Below are 20,112 nucleotides of genomic sequence, written 5' to 3' on the forward strand. Positions count from 1 at the left end.
TGCAGCTAGGAGGATTGCTCTGCCTCCTATAAATATCCCTCTGCTAGGAGTTGAAACATCTGCTCACAAATGAAGACTTTCCATTCACCTTTGGAAAACACCATCTTCCTTAAGGAGAAAGAGGGAGCGTGCGGATTCCTTGGCCTCCTGCCATCCTCAGACAGAAAAAGAGCGGGGTGTTTTTTGGTGGTTTTTTTTTTAAAAAAAAGTGAAAATCCGAACTGGGCGGACAATCTGCACTGGCTCAGTGGCAATGACATTAGATGCAGGCTGTATAGCTCCACACTGACAGACCCCCCTGCTCCTCACCCTCAAAGGACAAGAAGTCTAGGGAGAGTGGGGAGTCTAAGGACACCGCTTCCCCCTCAAAAGAGACCTCCCCACACCGCAAACAAGCTGAAAGCACTTACATTGACATGTTGCTAGGTATGAAGTTACTGCGAGCAGCAACAAAATCCGTGTATCCACAAAGCTGAGCATGTCTAGTTGCTAGACATGCAGACTCCTTGTGTTGCAGAGCCCCTGGTCGGTGGTTAGATATTACCTATGGGACGCAGGCATACAGTCGTGGCGAGTAACTCCAAACTTAGCAGAAACCTGCTGCCCGGGATGCTAAAATAATAAAGCCCCGCTCGGCCGTATTTATACGGCAGGAGGTTCCCTGGGCTGGCGGGTCCCCGAACGCCTCGCAGCCAATGGCGGAGCAGCAGCCCTGGGGGCCCTGCGAGGCTCCCAGGCCGTCACGTGCTCCTTATCTCCGACCTGCCCCGGCAGCTTTGGCTGCAGCTGGGGAGGCCGGAGCGAGGGCGGGGCAGAGGGCTGGAGGGGGTGCGCGTGAGGGGGGGGGGGCAAATTGGTTCCATTCTTCGTGAGGACGTGGCCACTTTGAGGCTTTAAAAAGGAAAATCTGACTCGCTGTCTGGTTTGGCTTCCCCGTTGGGGTGGGAGGTGCGGGGGGGAGGGGGGCGGCTGGGAGCTGCCAGCCTGCTCGGGAGCTTTCGAGCCGCCGCCGGGAAGCTGCTTTCAAAGCAGGAGCTGTCCAGGTCCTGCGATACCTCGCGCCCTGCCCGGCTCAAGGTGGGTGGGGAAGGAGGAAGCAAAGAGGGCGACGGGGGAACGCTGGATCGGGCTGGAGCCTGGTGTGGGTTTGCTCCCCAGGCTCCCACACTGTAGCAGCACAAGCCAAACCCTCCTACCGACCCCATCAGATCCAGATCCCCATGCGTCCCCGCACTACTGCACATCAGACCCCTGATCCGACGCCTGAAGCCAGCCCCCCCCCCCATCAATAAAGCACTGGGGTAGGTGCCCTGCTTCCTGCCGCCTCGCACAGGGTGGCACAAAGCCCCAGCAGCACCTCGCCTGCATCTGTTCAAAGCAGAATTCATTTCCAGATGAGCCTGCTTCTGTCCCGGGCGGTAACGCCAGCCAGGACTCGGCTTCCAGTGTGTTCTCCTCCCTCGGTTTTTGCAGCGGGACAGGCAGGGTTCAGTAACGGGTCCTGCCAAATTCCCACCCTGCTGACAATCTCTGTGCCACCCTCAGCCCCCCGGAGAGCACGGAGAGGAGTGGGAGTTTGCGTGGGTGCACAGTTGTCTGAGTGGTTAGCAAAGAAACACAGTCTGAGCAATGGTCCGAGCGGTTCGTTAGCAGCGCCTAGCCAGCAAAAGGCAGCTCTTAACGTCTTCCGGAGCGAGCTACATCGATGTTACCGATATTAACAGAGTATCTATCTATCTATCTATCTATCGTGCTCCGTCGTTCCTGTCTGTGCTACCTGGCTCCCCCTTCCCCCCCACCCCAAAGCCCTATGTGCCCCCATTCATCTGGGACAGAAATCCAACTGATCAAAGATGTCACATATTTACAACCCGTTTCAATTAAGCGCCCTGAGCCTGGGTCCCTGACATACCTGCTCCCTCACCGCCTAGTCCCCCCCCTTCCTTTCCACCCCTGCCAGCTTCAGGGCTCTGGCTGGTTCCCAGGGCAAGACACAAGCAGGGCGCGGGACGCTAGGAGATGCGCTTTCCCCAGTGCCAGTCTCGTGCAGTGCCAGATTTCCTACGCCACGGCCTCAGCCAGAGGTACTGGGGGTTAAATCCGCCTCCAGCATCCGCATCCCCCGGCTCGCTTGCCTCTTCCCCTGCAGCAGGCGGCCCCGCTCGCTGCGATTTGCGGTGGCTGACAGGGAAGCTGACGTGGTCATCCCCAAGCGCCAAGAGTGGGTTTCCAACAGCTCTGCCTGCCCGCGCTGCCCTGGCCTGAGACAGCTGCAGGTAGCGCAGGGTGCAGCCCGAGCTGCCTCCCGCGGAGCAGTTCCCAACCCCCCTCCCGTAAGTTGCTTCCCTTCCTCAAAACCCGAAGCTGCATTAAAAGGAGCCAAGAGCAGAAGAGACGCGGTTAATTGCAAAGGCAACTCGCCTCGGGGGGTTGGGATCCAGGCCTGCCCCAGCTCTCAGCAGCGGAAGGGGCGAGAAAGGGGCCTGCGGGCTGCAGTTGCTCACAACTTCTTTCCCCCCCCGCCCTGCTTTTTGTGTTTGTTTGTTTGTTGCAAGGCAGAGACATTCCTGCTCAGACACACGAACTAGCAGCAACAGGTCCCCGCTTTTCCAAAAGGCTGCCGTGTGCATGGGGCAGGGCAGCGGCGACTCCCGGGGAAGGCAGCTCAGCGGAGCCCAGGGCAGAGGGAAACGGCTGGTTTTGGGAGATGCTAACTCAGCGCACTGGAGAGGCACGGCTGCACTTTGAGCTCTTGTTTTCCTTCCCTTGCTGAAATGTTTCCGGTCAGATTTTAGGTGTATATTGAAGCGCCACTGGGTTCGGCCAGGTGCCGGGTAGTGGGAAAATGGGAGCTGCTGCAGGCACTGGACACTGGCAGAAAGCACCTGGCTTTGTACTGGACCCAGCAGCATGGGAAGTGTAACGGGCACGCCACGCTGACTCAGCCGCTAACGCCACGTTGTTTTATTTGAAGTGCTCGATGCCGGTAGCGTTACCAGAACCGATCAAAGGAGAAATTAGTGACCCCTGGCTCATCGCTGTGGACGTGTGTTATAGGCAGACCAATACTCAGTTCTGGTATGGGACTTGTTCTAACAAAGAAGAACAGTGCCGCTAAAAATATCCATCACAAACAAACCTTCATTCTCTTACCTAAAACATCTAATTATACCTATTCTGGCTAAAGGCTAGCTTGAAATTGATTTGACAAAATACACCCTACCACACAACAGCAGGGCTGCTGGAAAAATTAGTACTGGAGGAGGTGCTGAGATCTTTTTAATAAAAGTGTAAACCCTAGATGATGGGATACACTTCAAGCCCCCAACACTCCTCCTTCCAGCACCTATACCAGACAAACAGAATATAATACAGTAATAAAACAAAAATATTTAGCATAAAACCTTAAATGCTATCTGCAGTCTGTGTATTTCATGTGTGTGATAGTGACTGAAACACCATATGACAAAAAAAGAGAACCTAGCTAACATATTTCATCCCATTATATTTAAATTTTACTCTCAGGTACACCAGGGTAAATCCAAAGTGACTCCACTGGGTCTAATGTAAGGGGACTGTTGCCCCGTTTACTAACATTCAGTGGGGGTGTTTTAGTTGCTTGCTCCCAGTACTAAAAGGGAGAAGGGTCTATGGGAAACCAGGACCCTGAGACTGACAGTCCCTAGGAACAATGGGGAGAGGCCAATGCTCCAGGTCAGCCTGAATGACAGGGCGGGCAGGCTAATCAGGGAGGCCAGGGAGGTCCCGTCTTCTGTGTGAGCTGGATTTGCCTGGGTCAGACAGAGTGGGGGCCGAGCTAAGGAGAAAGCAGGGTCCCAAGCTGAGCTGTGGAGCAGAGCTGTTTCAGATCCAGAGGGACCAGAAAAGCAGCCCAGAGAGAGCAGACCCTGTGCTGGGAGCAGACCCCAAGGCCAGAGGGGCCAGAAAAGCAGCCCAGGAAGCAGGTCAGTGCTGGGAGCAGAGTCACAGAAGTAGCCTGCAGAGCAGACCTGTCCTGGGAGCAGAGCTGCAGCAACCAGAGCCAGAGGGGCCAAAGAAGCAGCCCAGGGAGCTGGAGGCAGAGCAGCAGCAGCAGTGCAGAGACAGAGTGGTGCAGCTGGGGCTAGAGCAGTCTGGAGCTGGGTGTGGTGAGCAGCTGGGGAGACCGAGGGGGACTCTGGGCAGTGGGCCCAGCACAGGGAGACGCCTCAGCCAAGAGGCTCTGCAGGCCAGGCTTGGATCCTAACCCCGAGAGGGCGGGGGCAACACTGGGAAGAAGGGTCCTACCACTTAGAGCCTGAGAGCGTGTGGCCACCACCAGAGCAAGTGTCCAACCCACAGCATCCCTGCAGCAAAGCCAGGGCCTGAGAAGAAGGCCTGGAACTTACAAGGAACAGACTGTGAACTGCCCTGACATTCCAGAGACACTGTTTGTGATGTTCCCTGCCACAGAGCGGGTTGATGTGTTTCCTTTAACCTTTCCCATTATTCCTTATTCTTTTTAAAATTAATTGTTGATTAAATAACTTGCATTTGCTTTAACTTGTATATAATGGTCAGTGAGTCAGAGAAGTGCCCAGTGCAGAAAGAGTACCCCGGAGTGGGGACACCCTAGCCCCTGTCCTAGGTAACCACAGCAGGGTTGGGGGTCGAGCCCCCCCAGGAATCCTGGGCCCAGCCTTGTTGGGGTTACGAGGACTCTGCCAGACAGGAGAGTGGAAGGGGAGTCCTCAAGGGCAGGGAGGCCACTGGGTAAAGGAAGTGGGAGCGAGGACTCAGATCCTTTCGCTAGCCCACTTCACTGGGGTAGTGCAGAAGCCAGGAAAGTTTCCCACAATAGCGGGACTATTCCCCCACTTACACAAAGAAGTTGAAAAACAAGGCATGAAAGAAGACCCAAGGGACAGAATTTTTCTTAACATTAAAAATATAATTTTGACTCTAAATGACTTCAGTGGGAGCATAAATCACTATACACTGAACAGGTGGGTTGAATCTGTTCAAATGAAGTAATTTCTAATCCATTTGAATTATTTCAAATAAAGGTGGCCTGTCTAGTGTATTAAAGGCCTAGGAGGACACATCCAACATGGGGTTCTGTGCTGGTGCAGAAGTCCAGTGACATGGAGCAGCTTGCAGGATTGGGATTAAAATGCCAAATTCCATATCGGCCAGCATCTTGTGGGGTAAAGAAAAGCAGAATCTATATTTATATAAATTATTGTCTGATTTGCAGAGGTTCCTCCATGGTGTGGGGGAAGGTTCACGGGCCCATTTCCATCACCATTCAAAAGACATCTACACCAGCCTGTCCTTGCTTTGGTGACAGGGATTTTTCACCTCCCACTCTTTCAGATCTGAGTGGGGATGCAGGGGGAAGGAGCGGGAATGACATCATTGCCAGTGCTTCATCACCTCACGTGAGCTGTAAAGTCAGCAGGGAGCAACAGCTCTCAGGGTGTGAGACAGGAGTGCTCCAGTCCTTTGCATACAGAGCAGAGGGAAATGGAGAAACCTCTTACATGAGCTGAGGAAGGAAGTGGTCCTTCAGCAAGTGTAGTAGCTCTGATTGGTTGTCCTTCCCTAGGAGGAAGGGCAACCAATCAGCATAGCGTTTCCCTACTCCCTGGTGGATTTCTCCATCAGACCCATAGCAGGTTTGGAAAAACTACAGCCAAGGAGGAAGCTCTTTATTGCACCAGTGTAATCTGAAGTAGTTCCATTGGAGCTCAATGTAGGATAAAAAATCTGCCTTGTATGTGTGTAGGAGAAAAACTTTTTTCTCCTCTCTCTGCAGCCATGCTGGGGCCACTCGCACTTGGACCCTTTGTGCCTGGCCTGTTCTGCTGGCCAGTTTGTGGGTCCTGGACAAAGAAATCACCTCTTCTCTACTCCCTTTAGGGTGACTTGGAGCCCTTCTAGGTGATTAGGTGGAAGTATTTCCTGTGCTTCTTTCTGGACAGAGATTGACTGTACCTGGCAGCTGCACAGAGGGAGTAGGGAACAGAGGTAAGACTTCAGATTTCGGTCCCTCCTTGTGCATCCACACATCAGCCAGGCACAATCTAGGCTATAGTGAGTAATAGCACATTCTGAATGGTATTCTCAGACTCAGAGCTGACCTTTGGGGCCTGTGAAGTCCTGGGCGATCCTGATTTGGGGGAGGTAGACATGTAAGGGAGAAGCTCGGCTTTCTGTTCTTTTCTAAATTTAATCTCCAGCTGTTTTCTTTCTTGGGCTGGTGAAAGGGGAGAAGGGTTAGAGAGATCTCTTCTTCTCTTCCACCACACACATATTCTAAGTTAATAAAAATTCATTCATTTTAGGGTGTGTCTGAAAGAATCATCATTCTTATTCTCCTTAAACAAGAATCTGATCCTCCTCCCCCAAAGTCTTCAGGATGGTCTCATTCATATTGATCATGGCATACAGCATTTAGGTATGCTCAGGAGAAGATGGCAAACGTTGCTTAGCAAGTCTACTCAAGAATGCTAAGGCCATCTCGGATGCTTGGAAAGATCAAAGTGTTTCCGAAGAACACTGGGTCTTTAGTGAATTCTCTCTCCTTTTGGAAGCACACTGTGAAGTGGAAAATTATATGCATTTCTGGCAGAAAATAATGGCTATTGAAAAGTTCTTATTTTGTAAACACTTTTGCTAGCATAGGCACATTGAAATTCATTGGAAAGAGTAACATGACATCCCTTGCAGCCTTTAGTATAACAGAAATGTCTTGACCAACCAGCCCGAACCAAAAAAAAAAAAAGGAAGAAAAGAAAATGGAAACAAATATAGTATCAACCACCCCACTGTAGGGGTTCATTTTTGCATTACATCTTATTCAGCATTTGAAGAAATTATCTTGTCTAAAAACACTGTAGCCAGCAATGCCTTAGGCAAAATTGAAACTGAAATTGCTAATAATACAAAATATCCCCTGACAACTCTGCTACAAAAGCTAGCTTAGAAAGATAGGAGCTTCCAAAGGAAACCAAATGAGATTTATTTCTTATAATTTTCTATCCTGTAGCATATCTATTAAAAAAGCTCATGTAAATGGTCAGAAAGATGGAGTTCTCTGCAATAAATTCCAGTGGGAGGATTCACTCATGGAAAGAGTAATTTTCCCTACTTATTTCTTCAAAGAACTATAAGCTAATCCTCAGGCCTTTACTGAATTTCTACTTCAATTTGAAATAGTTGTCCAGTCCAGTAGTTTAATCCAGTATGGCAAATCCTTTCTTCCTAGAAAATATACCATTACAGAGCTATAGTATGCTGAGAAGAAAGAGTCTACGTCTCTGAAACCACCACCCCTATATACAGAGATGGACTTTAGGACTGGTTGGAATGTTCTTGGAGTCCAATTCACCTCTCACTGAAGTCAGTAGGAGGTCCTTGCTGTCTGTTGCCAGGACTGAGCTATTTGGGGACAACAAGACCTTCTTGGAGGAGGGCAATTCAACTCTAGTACTCATTTGCAATGGAAAAGTCAAAATTGGCCCTTTAGGACTCAATACAAAAACACATTTATTTCCTGAGCTAGCTGGGAACTGATTGCTATTGGTTGCTAGCTTAAATAATCAGCAGTGGATTTAATATCAGAGTATCGGAAGTAACTGGGACATGATCTCCAGCACCTCATTTGTGGGGAGGAAACAGTTGGCAGGCCCACTATTGCACCCTTTCGGTGGGGGACAACTGACTTCCTGTGCTTCACTGGTCTCATTCTGTAAATAATTGTGCTGCAAGAGCCAAGGCCTTGTCTTCTCCAAGTCCCTCCCTCCCTGCCCCTGGGAGAGTAGTGAGGACTGCAATTGCCTAGATCTTGTATGGGGCATGCAGAATGAAGGGCCTTTCCTCCTCACTGTGCATCCATGCAAGGGCATCCATGAACAACTTTATCCTTTATAAACATTGCATGTTTCTCAAGGGAGATCAGGTCAAATTCATTCTTGGTATAACTTCAGTGAAGTTACATCAGAGATCAACTTGGCCCACTACATGATAAGATTGTCACTGACAAGTCTAGGTGCCATATTTCAGCTTCCCTACATAATTTTCTGTATTTTACTTTGTAATTTAATTTCCTCAGTTCTTTTTATTTCTCCTTCCTTGCAACAGTGAAGATATTAATAACAGAGACATCTCCCTTCATTAGTTTCAGTGAAGAGAGGAGCAAAACATTCCGTATGCATTCAGTAGCCATGGAATTTTTATTAAAGCAGACCCAAAATGAAAGCACTTTCTCATTGGGTAAAATTTTCAAAAGTGTCAAAGTAATGTAGGAACCTAAGTCTCACTGGTGAGATTTAGGTGCCTAAGTCTCTTTTAAACATGAGACTTAAGCACTTTTGAAAATTTTACCCATTGCCTGCAGGAATTCAGTCACTTCAGAAGCTCAATTCACTTTAATTTGCTTTCTATAAGAAACCCTCTGTCTTGTTTTATATGACATGTGCAGTATGCAGCATGTCTTTACCTGTACAGCTGGCTATGTTAGACAGTAGATGTGCATACCAAATAGGATCCAAATATGAAGGATCCATATCCAAAGGAAGGTGCTCACTAATTGATACAGAGAAGATTTTTTTCTAAATAGCCAGTTATGTTCTCTTTATTATGACTAGAAATTGTTTTGAGTTTTGCAAATAGGATTTTGTACAGAGATATGGAAAACGGCAATTGTTAATATTTTAATAATTTAGGTTTTAGATGGCAGTATCCATTTTGCTTTAGAAATTACTGGTTGGTTCTTTACCAGTAATCAGCAGTTATTTTTCACCGTGCAGCCAAATTTTTCGATAGTTAATTTTAAGGCAAAGTCCAGTTTGGTAAACCCTCAGAATTTAGCCAGTATAAATGGGGATTGCTATATTTATTGCATCCTGCCACAATAGGAATGGAAATGCCCACATTATACTATATTTTATGCCTTTCTCACTAACGCACATATGCTAGTGAAACTAAGTGCAGTGCAGGAGGGTGAGGTTTTTTTTTTTAATTGAAAGAATTTAGTGATCTCTATTTCCTTTTCCCACCTCAGCTGTGTGCACTGTTTCTTGCACCTCTTATTGCTGGATCCTATTTCACTTCCTGGAAGATAATCTGTGAAAAACTGTAACAAAACTGGTCATGGTAAAAGAGGACACAAGGCCAATCAGTCTGATGTTCACTCTTGATAAGAAACAACCATGGATATTTATGTTCCTTTATTAGGAAGTTGTTCCTTTGAGCTTAGTCTCTCTCCTCCCAAATTTCTTTGGAGAAGTTGCCCAATGAGGTCCTTCTTAACAGTATGAGAACAAGCCTGACAGGTTCTCCACTAGCACAAAGAACAGAGCTACAGTCACTGCTGTCTTAAGGCTCTCAGACTGGTTCTTATTTTAACCAAAGCATTTTGTCATTCCTTTGCTAGATGCATCAGTCCCAGCATGTGCTGTCTTCTTTTAAGATCCCTATCAACCAATGCTTCTAGTTTAGGTCAACAGTCATACTTTAATACAAAGACAGATAATTTTTATGTGGCAATTTTTGAAGGTTCACTTTTCTAACAGAAAATTAGGAAGCAAGCTGTTTTTTGGAACCCTGTGCACCTCACCTCTAGACCATTTTCTAGTGTTATAAACCATCAACTGGAATTTAAAAAGAGCTCTCACCATTGGTCTGACTCTGTCCCCATTGAAGTAATTGAATGGAAAATCCCATTGACTTCAATGTCAGCAGAGACAGGCTGATGTAGAGTTCTTCTCTGTCTAAGCACCACATAAAGTTAGTTCTGTTGGCCCTTTCTATTTACCGGCTGACAAATTTAGTATAGACAGGATTATGATCTACAGTAGAAGCAAAAAGGACATAAAAACTAAGAAAGTACTTTTAAAAGGATCCTCAACCTCAAACCCCCCCCCCCCAACCCCCAACCACAATAAAAACAATTGGTCAAAAAAACAGGTTAAAAAATAGCAAGTCAGAAGCCAATAGTTACACCAGGGAAGAATATGCTGATTCGGATTTCATTTAGTAGGTTGGCAATGGCTCTTTTTAAATGTTTTACGCCTTTACTACTGTTGTTTTATATAGGTCCTTTTATGAAGGAAGGTGAACACCTTCATTAAGCAGATTACTGAAATGGAGCTCCCCCCCATTTGAGGCACAGATGTGCCTTTTGTGATGTAGTTGGTGCAGAGCTACCCTACCCCCAGAGGAGCACCAGGAATTAATCCAGCTCAACAGCAGGATGTAGATTGCAGCATTCACTGGGAGTGTCCCTTTGCAGCATACAGCAGACTCTCCCTATGCACCAGTCCTGCTCTGTGCACTGGTGTGGGCGATGACCACATCTCCTCCCCACTCCTTTGGGCCCCTAGGAGTACAGTAAGACCAGTGCCTATGTGCCCTTGGACACAGGAACTGTAATTGCGCCTGGCAGCTTGGCCTTTCACACACAAAGTGAAGGCTCATTCCACTCTCCCCTGCACGGAATATCCATATAAGATTCTGGCCCAAACTCTCCTTTAGAAGGCAGAAAAGTGTGTGAAATAATAAGCAGTTTCTATTAGAACTTTTCCAATTGCGCTCCCCCTTACCATTCACAGGATTTGTTGTGCCCCTCCCTCCCTTACTTGTAATGTGAAACTGGTTTTTTTTTTTTTTGTTTTTTTTTGCATTACTTGTAATCTGACACTGCTTTTCAGGCTGGAAGGTGGAGGGGAAACACAGAGATGAGACAATTCATTCATTCGGTTTAGTGTTAGAGCATCTGACTCACTCGAGAGGTCCCGGGCTCTCAACTATTATTATATATGTTGCCAGTTTATGTCTTAATATCACTTATTAATCTTTAAATGAGTTTTAAAATTAATGAGAATCAAAATTAATTTTAAAGGCACAGTAAGCCTTCTGTAATGATGAAACTTATCAAATTGTTGAAAATAAGCCAGCCTGTGCTTTTATTTGTATGTTTGTTTTTTAAAAGGGTAAAAGGCTGAGGTTTCCTTGCCCTCTCCACCTCAGAGAACCTCTTGTACTCCCCCCAGTTTGTGCACCCCGGTATTAGACCTTAATGTTCTCATGACAGGTTTTTCACTGGCAATGTAATTAATCAAGTTTTGTGCAGGGCAAGCTAGTGGGTATTCTACGCCAAGAAACATTGTGGCCATTAGTGCGCCGTGACAGTGCTGAGAGGCTTTTTCAATAACAGGCTTAGAGATATTTAAGTAGCTGACCCTTTCTGCCTAAAGGCTATGAAAAATAAAAATGTAAGAATGAGTGACTAGCATAAGAGTGATCTTGAATAGCACACTACAGTGGTTGAACACTGTATTATTAGGTACATGTATTAGATAGAATCGCATAAAAAAGATCACACTCCCCATCCAAAGAATTTGACAGTTCAGTGGGATGTATACCTGGCTACTAATGTCCACTATTTATTTGTTTTCTGTAATATTTCAAATTTTATGTGATAGAATCCATGAGTTGCACACAGAATATGTATAAACCCTCCCCATCTTTATGTTAGCTCAGTGAGAAAAGTACAGGTTTTTCTTCAGTTCCCTAACCTAAACGTAGTTGAAGTTGTCAGAAAAATCCATCAATGACCTGAGGCTAAGAACAGAAAATTCCAGCTGAACGGCAATATTTTTTCCAGGAAGTTCTGAACATCTGAACATTCAGGATAAAAATGCAAATGTCTTGCAACGTAACTCTAATTGTGTCTGTCTGCACGTTGTATAATGATCCGTTTCGCTTTCTGGTTCTCATATATATTATACTATTTGGGTTTGGGTTTCCCATGCTTCTGGGGAATATTGAAACACCAAAGAATTCAATGAAAATATTTCTAATCATATTAGGTTTTGAATAGAATCTTGTTTATTTACAAAATATATATGATTAGGTCTAAACTACTTTTTAGTAGTGTCCTAGTGTGCCAGCCATAAAAGCTAAAATTAAGTTTTCCAAGAAAAATTAAATTATACAATGTAATTAGTAGAGATGTGCTGAGGAGGCCGTATTGTTGCTTTGCAACACCTAATTCAGTGGTGGGCAACCTGCGTCCCGCAGGCAGTAGGCTGCCCACCACTGAGTTACTTGGTTAGGTTTTAGTTTTCCAAAAGCAAACTCAAAATCCAGGGTGATTCAGTCCAGGTACCATTTTATCTAAACTATCCATTTTTGGAAGGGGACAGAGGTAGTTTAGGATAAGATTCTTGTTTTAGAACATCTCTAACAAGAAGTGAAGCTTATCCCACTCCCTAAGGTGTAACAACAACCATGGGCTGAATCCTCATTAGTCGAGCTAGCAGAAAAGGGAAAATTATTCATATTTCCCCTGGGTTTTTTTATTTGAATTTTCAGAATTCAGAACATTTCAGTCAGCTCTGTGCATGTGTCCCAAGCCAGTGTTTGGAACATCTGAGCGGGACCAAAGCATCAAAGACAGCTATCCACACCCGTAACCTGGGGCCATAACTAGTGGCCTGTTCTAAATTGTGCCAACTTGTTACGGCCTCCCAGGGGCCAATACACAAGCAGGAATTGCTGGCCACCCACCCTCTCAAGCCAAGGGACTTAGGGTTCTTATGTAGGGCACATTTAGGTCTTATTTGTATTGCTATGATGGCATAACAGGGACTAGACTAGACCAGGATCTGGCCCACTGTTGGTAGCTGTCACTTTAGGTGTTGTGAAATCATAGAATCATGGAACTGGAAGGGACCGCTAGAGGTCATCTAGTCCAGTCCCCTGTATTCAAGGCAGGACTAAGTATTATCTAGACCATCCCAGACAGGTGTTTGTCCAACCTGCTCTTAAAAATCCCCAATGATGGAGATTCCACAACCTCCCTAGGCAATTTAGTCCAGTGATTAACCACTCTGACAGGTAGGAAGTTTTTCCTAAAGTCCAACCTAAACTGCCCTTGCTGCAATTTAAGACCATTGCTTCTTGTCCTATCCTCAGAGGTTACAAAGAACAATTTTCCCCCTCCTTGTAACAACCTTTTATGTACTTGAAAACTGATATTATGCCCCCTCAGTCTTTTCTTCTTCAGATTACAGAAACCCAATTTTTTCAATCTTCCCTCATAGATCATGTTTTCTAGACCTTTAATCATGCCAGTTCTAGACCTTTAAAAATGCCAGTTATTGGACTCCCTACAAAAATCAAGCTTTTATTTATTTTATTTTTGCTTCTTTTAGTCATAACTGAAAGTAAAGTGAACTTCAGTGAAGTATTAAGCTAGGCTGAACTAAATGATCTGATCCTGCGATTCATATTTATGAGAATCAAGGTTGCAGGACTAGGTCTGAAATGGATTAATAATCTAATGGCTAGCATCATGACCATTGGTTAAGGCAACATCATTGCAGTGACTTTTGGGGATTTAGGGTTTTTTTCCAATTTCTCTCTACCACTCTCCTGTGACAAGCTCACCATTCTTGAAGGCGACTGTGATTGCCCATGTTTTCTGCCCTCTAAGTTAATGGGAAATGGATGTTGGGTGATGCAGCCAACTGGAGTTGAACTCCATCACTGAATTCATCATGATGATGCACTGCTTACATCTAAAAAAAATACACTGGCTGCAAATGAAAGTTGGCTCCCTCCTTTCACCCTTTCCATGAAACTGGAGAGAAGCCAAATATAAAAGGCTTTCAGCTCTGTTGCTCATTGCTCTATAGTTTAGGGGGTACCTGGTCATATTCTAATTTTTGTGAGTGCTGTTTTAAACACCAGTTTATAAAATTCAACTCAGAATTTAAGATCTCTTGTGAAATATTGCTTGAAGCTATTATTTTGCACTTGGTGGAGAATATGAGACAGTCATATCCTTAGTTAATATTTTTGTAGTAAACAGGTCTAAATTTTTTAAAAGTGACTACACAGAAGTATGTCCATATTGTATCCAACTGAATACAATGAAAAAACTCTCATTGATTTCAATGGGACCAAGTTCAGGCCTTCACTGTTATGATTTAACAAAATCCCACAGTGCTAGATATATCTTGACAAAACTCAGAGTTCACAAATATAATCTCAACAGTTGGAGCTGCATAAGCATCAAGAGGTGTAATTCCTTTAATCTCTAACTGATTTTACTGCATGCATAGCCCAGCATGATGGTGTGTTTCATTACCTTAGTTGTGCACCTGAAATACCTGATGTACTCGCATAACTCAAGGATTTATGCAAGAAAACATGCAGCCTCAATTTGTATGTGTGCGTTTTGCATACTCACTTCAGACAAACCTGCATCTAAAAATTTGGGCTTTAGTGTTTGTTTAAACTTGAAAAATTTAGGGCAAGATTAATCACACAGCATTTCTGAACTCCAGCTATAGTACACAAACTCTTGAAATGCAGGATGTCAGAAGAATCTGGGGTGTAGTGAAGAAGAGAAGAGTGAACTAGAGGAGAGCATGCATGTCTTAGCCTGTAAGGAAGTTCACTTTTTTCTTTGCTCTGAGTAAGGGTAAATTACATTTTCCGCAGCTGCTTCCAAATCCATAACTTACATTGGAAAGCACTTGAGGGTGTCACATTCCAGATGATTTTTAGACTACATTGGCCCAGCTGAACTTTTGTTGGCAAAGTTTCCAGACTCTCAGATTTCTCGGTTCCTTCCAAGTTGCTGGAAGCAAAAAATCAGACTGCTACCCCAAATGCAAGGAGCACTAGGTGTAATGAAACACACCATCATGCTGGGCTATGCATGCAGTAAAATCAGTTAAAGATTAAAGGAATTACACCTCTTGATGTTTATGCAACTCCAACTGTTGAGATTATGTTTGTGAACTCTGAGTTTTGTCAAGATATATCTAGCACTGTGGAATTTTGTTAAATCATAACAGTGAAGGCCTGAACTTGGTCCCATTGAAATCAATGAGAGTTTTTTCATTGTATTCAGTGGAGACAGGATCAATGCCTGATTGACTGACTAGCAGTGGTAGTCTCCTTCTGGAAGATGCAAGACTGTACCTGTAATCTTGCCTGTAATATTAAAGACATTTTCTGACTGGCTAATGTGGATTTCATTGATAAGGAATAATGAATAAAACAGATATAGAAAAGCAGTACTCCCCTGTCCCCCAACCATGGCATAACTACTCCCTTGTCCCTCAACCCTGGCATAACTGTAGAAGAACTCTTGACTGGGCAATTTTTAACTTAGATGCTGGCTGATAACAAAGGCTAATTTGCCCTCAGTGAACATTCTTATGATTCAGATTTGTGAATCAGATAGTAAATGGTGTAAAGTTTCATTCCCGCACCCTTTGGCTGAGGGAATGCAGAATTCAGCAGCTGAATTGAATAAGAAGTAACTTACAATTAAAAAACCCACAAATTTTAGGCTGTTTCTTCATATTTATGTAGTGAATTATGTATGTAAGGTTTGTACTGGGAAATAGATTTTTAATCTGTTTTCTGATGTCTAAAACGTCAACCTGCTCATCTACTGCAGGAGCTATTTGGTTGTTTTCTCCTTTAGGAATATATTCTGCCTCCAGCTATTACTGAGAACTTATAGTAGGGTGAGATTATTAAAAATGGCAAGTATCTGAAGTCTGTAGAATTTCTAGTAAACATTTGAGTCACTGTTTGTTCTGCTCTTTTGTAAAATATACAGTAGGTTTTCAGCTGTTTATAAAACACTGTCAAAGGCACAGTAGTTAAAGATATTTAGAATAAATGTTTTATTGCACTTTTCATGTCATGGCATAAAAGTGAGGTGGTTAGAATCATAGAACTAGACTGCAGAATTTTCTGCAATGCTAAGATTTGACTGGAGTACAGAGCAGCACTGCCTGAAGCATACATAGAAATTAGGGGTGGAAAAAAAACTATTGGATTTCTCTCCCTCCTGGGAGTCTGAATCTCTCATGTAATTCAAGGGGAGTCTTCTAGCCAAGGCTATAATTGAGCCCCAGGAGGGAGAGGCACTGTTGAGGGATTCATTTTAATTAGGAGTGATAGGATGGAACTCAGTAACAGAATGTTCAGGCTAAATATCAGAAAAAATTCTTAACAATGGTGGAAATCCCATTGTTTGCCTCATCCAAGACTGGACCAGACAAAGTACTTGAGACTATACCATAGAGAATAATCCTGCATGGAAGTCAGGATGGGCAAAATTAACCTAATTAAGTTTCTTCTATCTCTGGTTGAAATGATTTTAAGCCGAACAGAACATTTATCCTGAATATTTTTAACTATTGTGCCTTTGATGCTATTTTATAAATAGCTGAAATCACACTTCACATTTTTAAAAAGAGCAGAATAAACACTGAGTCAAATGTCTTCTAGGACTTGCTGCCTGTCTGTAGAAAGGAAAGCAGGCATGTTCACTGACACATATCGGATCTGTAACAACACGAAGCCTGAGCAAAAATTTAAGTGAGGAACATCTGCAAAGAGATTAGCAGTGAGTAATCTATAAACACTATCTTATCCCAGAAACACATTATAGAAGTAGGTAGATTTGACCCTTTCATGGTACAATTGCTAAGCAAGAACCAGCATCATAAGATATAGGATCATAGGCCTTCATTTTCTCCCAATCAGCATGATGTGGAGGGAAGCTTAACTACAGACGAATCATATGGAGGGAATGAGGGCTATGCAGAATGTTTCCCTTCCAGCACATAGCCCTTGGTGTCCTCTCTGGGCAGTCCACAGACAGATATGCTGGCCGAGGAACCAGCCCCTCTAAACTGCATGTTCCCTTTCATATTATACTAAAGTTCAGATCAGTTAATGCTTCCTAAATCAGCATTAACCCATCTTGTGTATGTAACCCATGCACCTCCTGAGTGTGGTGTTCTGTCCCATCTCCTGGTGGGGGGGAGGGGGGGTGGAGGGAGCGGAAGGAGAGAGAGAGAGAGAGAGTGTCAGTCTGTTCTACAGCCTCAGCTAGCAGCCAGTTGGCTCATGCACTAAGCTGCAGAGGTCCCAGGTTCGATCCTGTCTGCTGATGACCGAGGGTCTGTCGGCATTACAAGTGGGGGTTCGTCCGGGATTTCAACTGGGAAGTCTCTGAAGCTTGGGGATGTGCTTCCTGAGCTAGGGGAAGTATGTAACCCACATACCTTCTGGGTGTGGTGTTCTGTCCCATCTAGTGGCACTGAGACCACTTAGAGAGAGAGATTGAGACTAGTCTACAGCCATAGGGCTTTTAGCTTATGCAATAGCAGCTCATGTCCTAAGCTCCAGAGGTCCCAGGTTCAATCCTGATGACCGCTGTCTGTCAGTGTTACATGCACTGTAGGATTTGCACCAGAGTGGCTGCAGTGCAGGCATTGTCTGCCAGCCAACAGCAGCTTGGCAGAAAGCTATGGCCTGTGTGAGAGTGAGTGAGGATCTCTGAAGTTAGGACTAGAAGCTCCCATTGATCCCTACCCAGCTTTGACTACCCCCACACCTTGCTTGCACTACATCCGTGATGTGGCCGGCTGGGGACTTCAAGATGTGGCCCAACAGCCACACATCAGAATTTGTTTTCATTTTGCATTGGAATGAAACTGAGACCTCTGGAGATTTTTCATGAAAGTAAAAGAGAGAAAGCATGCACACTTCACTCCAGAGTAGGCAATAGCCCAGTGCTCTAGGGCATTCACACAGGATGTGGGAACCCAGTTTCAGGTGCCTGCTCCCCCTGATTCCAGGCAGGGACTTGAACTTGGGTCTCTCAGGGAGCAACACCAAGATGCAGAGCAGTCTCTCATCCTGCCTCAAGCTCTCCTGTTGTAGCTGTTCCACTTTGTATAAATAAGTCATCTTTGCACCAGAGAGACTGACTGAAGGCAGGAACTTGAACCTAGGTCTCTCACATCCAAAGTGAGTAAAAAAAAAATATGTTTTGTCAAAAAATTCCCAATCACCTCTACTTGCTACACTGAGGTGGAGGGGGAGGCATTAGGGAGGGTGGCCTAAAGCCTGCTATCCTGGCTGTACACACTGGTGGGCTCCTCAGCTGACCCTGTGAGCTACTAGAGTGACATGAAGGGCCAGAACATACCAGGGAATCTGGTCCTCTAGGCCTAGTTTACACAAGATATACACATGCAAATCTCTGATGTGCACTCACAGGCAACGATGTAGCTGTATGGCTTTGCAAATCAGGGATTCGTGCAGGCAGATCAGGTAGTTTGTGCACAAAATAGACATGTATGTCACTGTGTTAGCGTACATTGTGCATTTCAAGTAAGGCGAGGGAGACAAAGTAGAGACAGGGGTGGGCCTGGAGCAGAGGGGGAAGGTAGAGGAGGTGAGTGACAACAGCTGGCTTATCTCAACACCTTTCCCTCACCATAGAATTCTAAATATGCATCTACTTGTCCTTAGGGCTCTAAGGGGCACTGTGCTGCTAGAATTGCCATCTTTGACATGAAACTGAGGATCTAACCAGCTGTGGTTTGTGGAGATTAAATATCCCAAGACACTTTTTTTGGGGGGGGGGGAGGGGAAGGAGGGGGGATTCTTAAGTTGATAACCCAGACGTCCTAGTCAAATTTCAACTTGGGTATTTACATTCTTCCTACCTGAACTCAGGCCTGTAATAGCCTATGAGCCCAGAATGACTGTGCTATGTGGATGTAGTGATATTGGCAGTCCTATTTTGGAGAGGCATTCAGACATGTGGGTAGGGAGGGGAACACCGGCTGAACAGGAGGCCAGGTGGGCAGAGGGTTTTTGAGAAGTGGCTGGCTGTCCAGCTGGCACTTAACAGCTGCAGCCATGCTGACTGCTCATTGTGTACAGAGCAGCAGGCTCACTGCTAAGAATGGCAGGGAGGAGAGAAGAAAGAGCAAAGCAGAGGATCTGGGATTTTCTGCAGAGGCAGAGAAGGGGAGCTGACTTAACACTGCAGTGAGGTGGCACTCGCCAGTGCTTTGGTTTCTGAGATATTCTTGTTGAACCACTTTAGCGATGTTGGGTCTAAATGGTGGCTAATTTAAAGCTACCCAATATTTTAGGATTTCTGGGTGTTCATTGGACTGATCAGGTCCTGTCTTTATGTAATTGTTTTCACTTTCTTTCCTAAAAACTCTTGTGTAATGTTACGGTGTACTGTTAAACACTAGATTTGTTTCAGCCCAGAGGTAATTGCATTTCAGTGGTGGAGGAAGTGTGCCATGTACAGCATGAAATGTGTATAGGGCTTCTGATTGTAGATGTTAACCAATTAACACTGATAAAACACCCTCAATAGACACACAAACAAAAGAAAGAAATCAGTTGGATAAACACTGGAAAACCATCAGAAATGGTTACTTGTATCTAAGGGCTTGTCTACATGGAGTGGTAATATGCACTACAGGGTGTGTGTAATTGCTAAAGTGCACTAATGTGTTGCACATTAATTGGTCTGTGTAGACCCTACTGGTTAGCACCAGGCTTCCTTAGTGCTGTTTGAAACAGTAGTATGTTAAAGTTCACTAGGCAACGTTACAAAGAGATTACTCATAATCATAGAATCATAGAATCATAGACTTTAAGGTCAGAAGAGACCATTAAGATCATCTAGTCTGACCTCCTGCACAACGCAGGCCATGGAATCTCACCCACCAACTCCTGTTGCAAACCCTTAACTTATGTCTGAGCTATTGAAGTCCTCAAATCGTGGTTTAAAGACTTCAAGGTGCAGAGAATCCTCCAGCAAGTGACCCAAGCCCCATGCTACAGAGAAGGCGAAAATCCCCGAGGTCCTCTGCCAATCTGACCTGGGGGAAAATTCCTTCCCGACCCCAAATATGGCAGTCAGCTAAACCCTGAACATGTGGGCAAGACTCACCAGCCAGACACCCAGGAAAGAATTCTCTGTAGTAACTCAGATCCCACCCCATTTAACATCCCATCACAGGCCATTGGACATATCTACTGTTAGTAGTCGAAGATCAATTAATTGCCAAAATTAGGCTATCCCATTGTATCATCTCCTCCATAAACTTATCAAGCTTTGTCTTGAAGCCAGATATGTAGTTTGCCCCCCACTGCTTCCCTTGGAAGGCTGTTCCAGAACTTCACTCCTCTGATGGTTAGAAACTTTGTCTAATTTCAAGTCTAAACTTCCTGATGGCCAGTTTATATCCATTTGTTCTTGTGTCCACA

At 44.8% G+C, this 20,112-nt stretch overlaps 1 protein-coding gene across 1 annotated transcript in view; it reads right to left on the reverse strand.

Annotated features, from left to right (window-relative positions):
* The window catches only part of COL1A2 (collagen type I alpha 2 chain), a 50,916-nt gene extending 50,242 nt beyond the window's left edge, over window positions 1-674 (reverse strand). Inside the window, exon 1 of the mRNA XM_027829846.3 lies at window positions 411-674. Coding sequence (XP_027685647.1) covers window positions 411-480 — 70 coding nt within the window. The 5' untranslated portion in view covers window positions 481-674. The remainder of the gene's footprint in view (window positions 1-410) is intronic.
* Between the last annotated feature and the right edge of the window lie 19,438 nt (window positions 675-20,112).

The sequence above is a fragment of the Chelonia mydas genome, chromosome 2 (genome assembly GCF_015237465.2).
Source record: "Chelonia mydas isolate rCheMyd1 chromosome 2, rCheMyd1.pri.v2, whole genome shotgun sequence".
In the NCBI taxonomy this organism is placed as follows: domain Eukaryota; kingdom Metazoa; phylum Chordata; order Testudines; family Cheloniidae; genus Chelonia; species Chelonia mydas.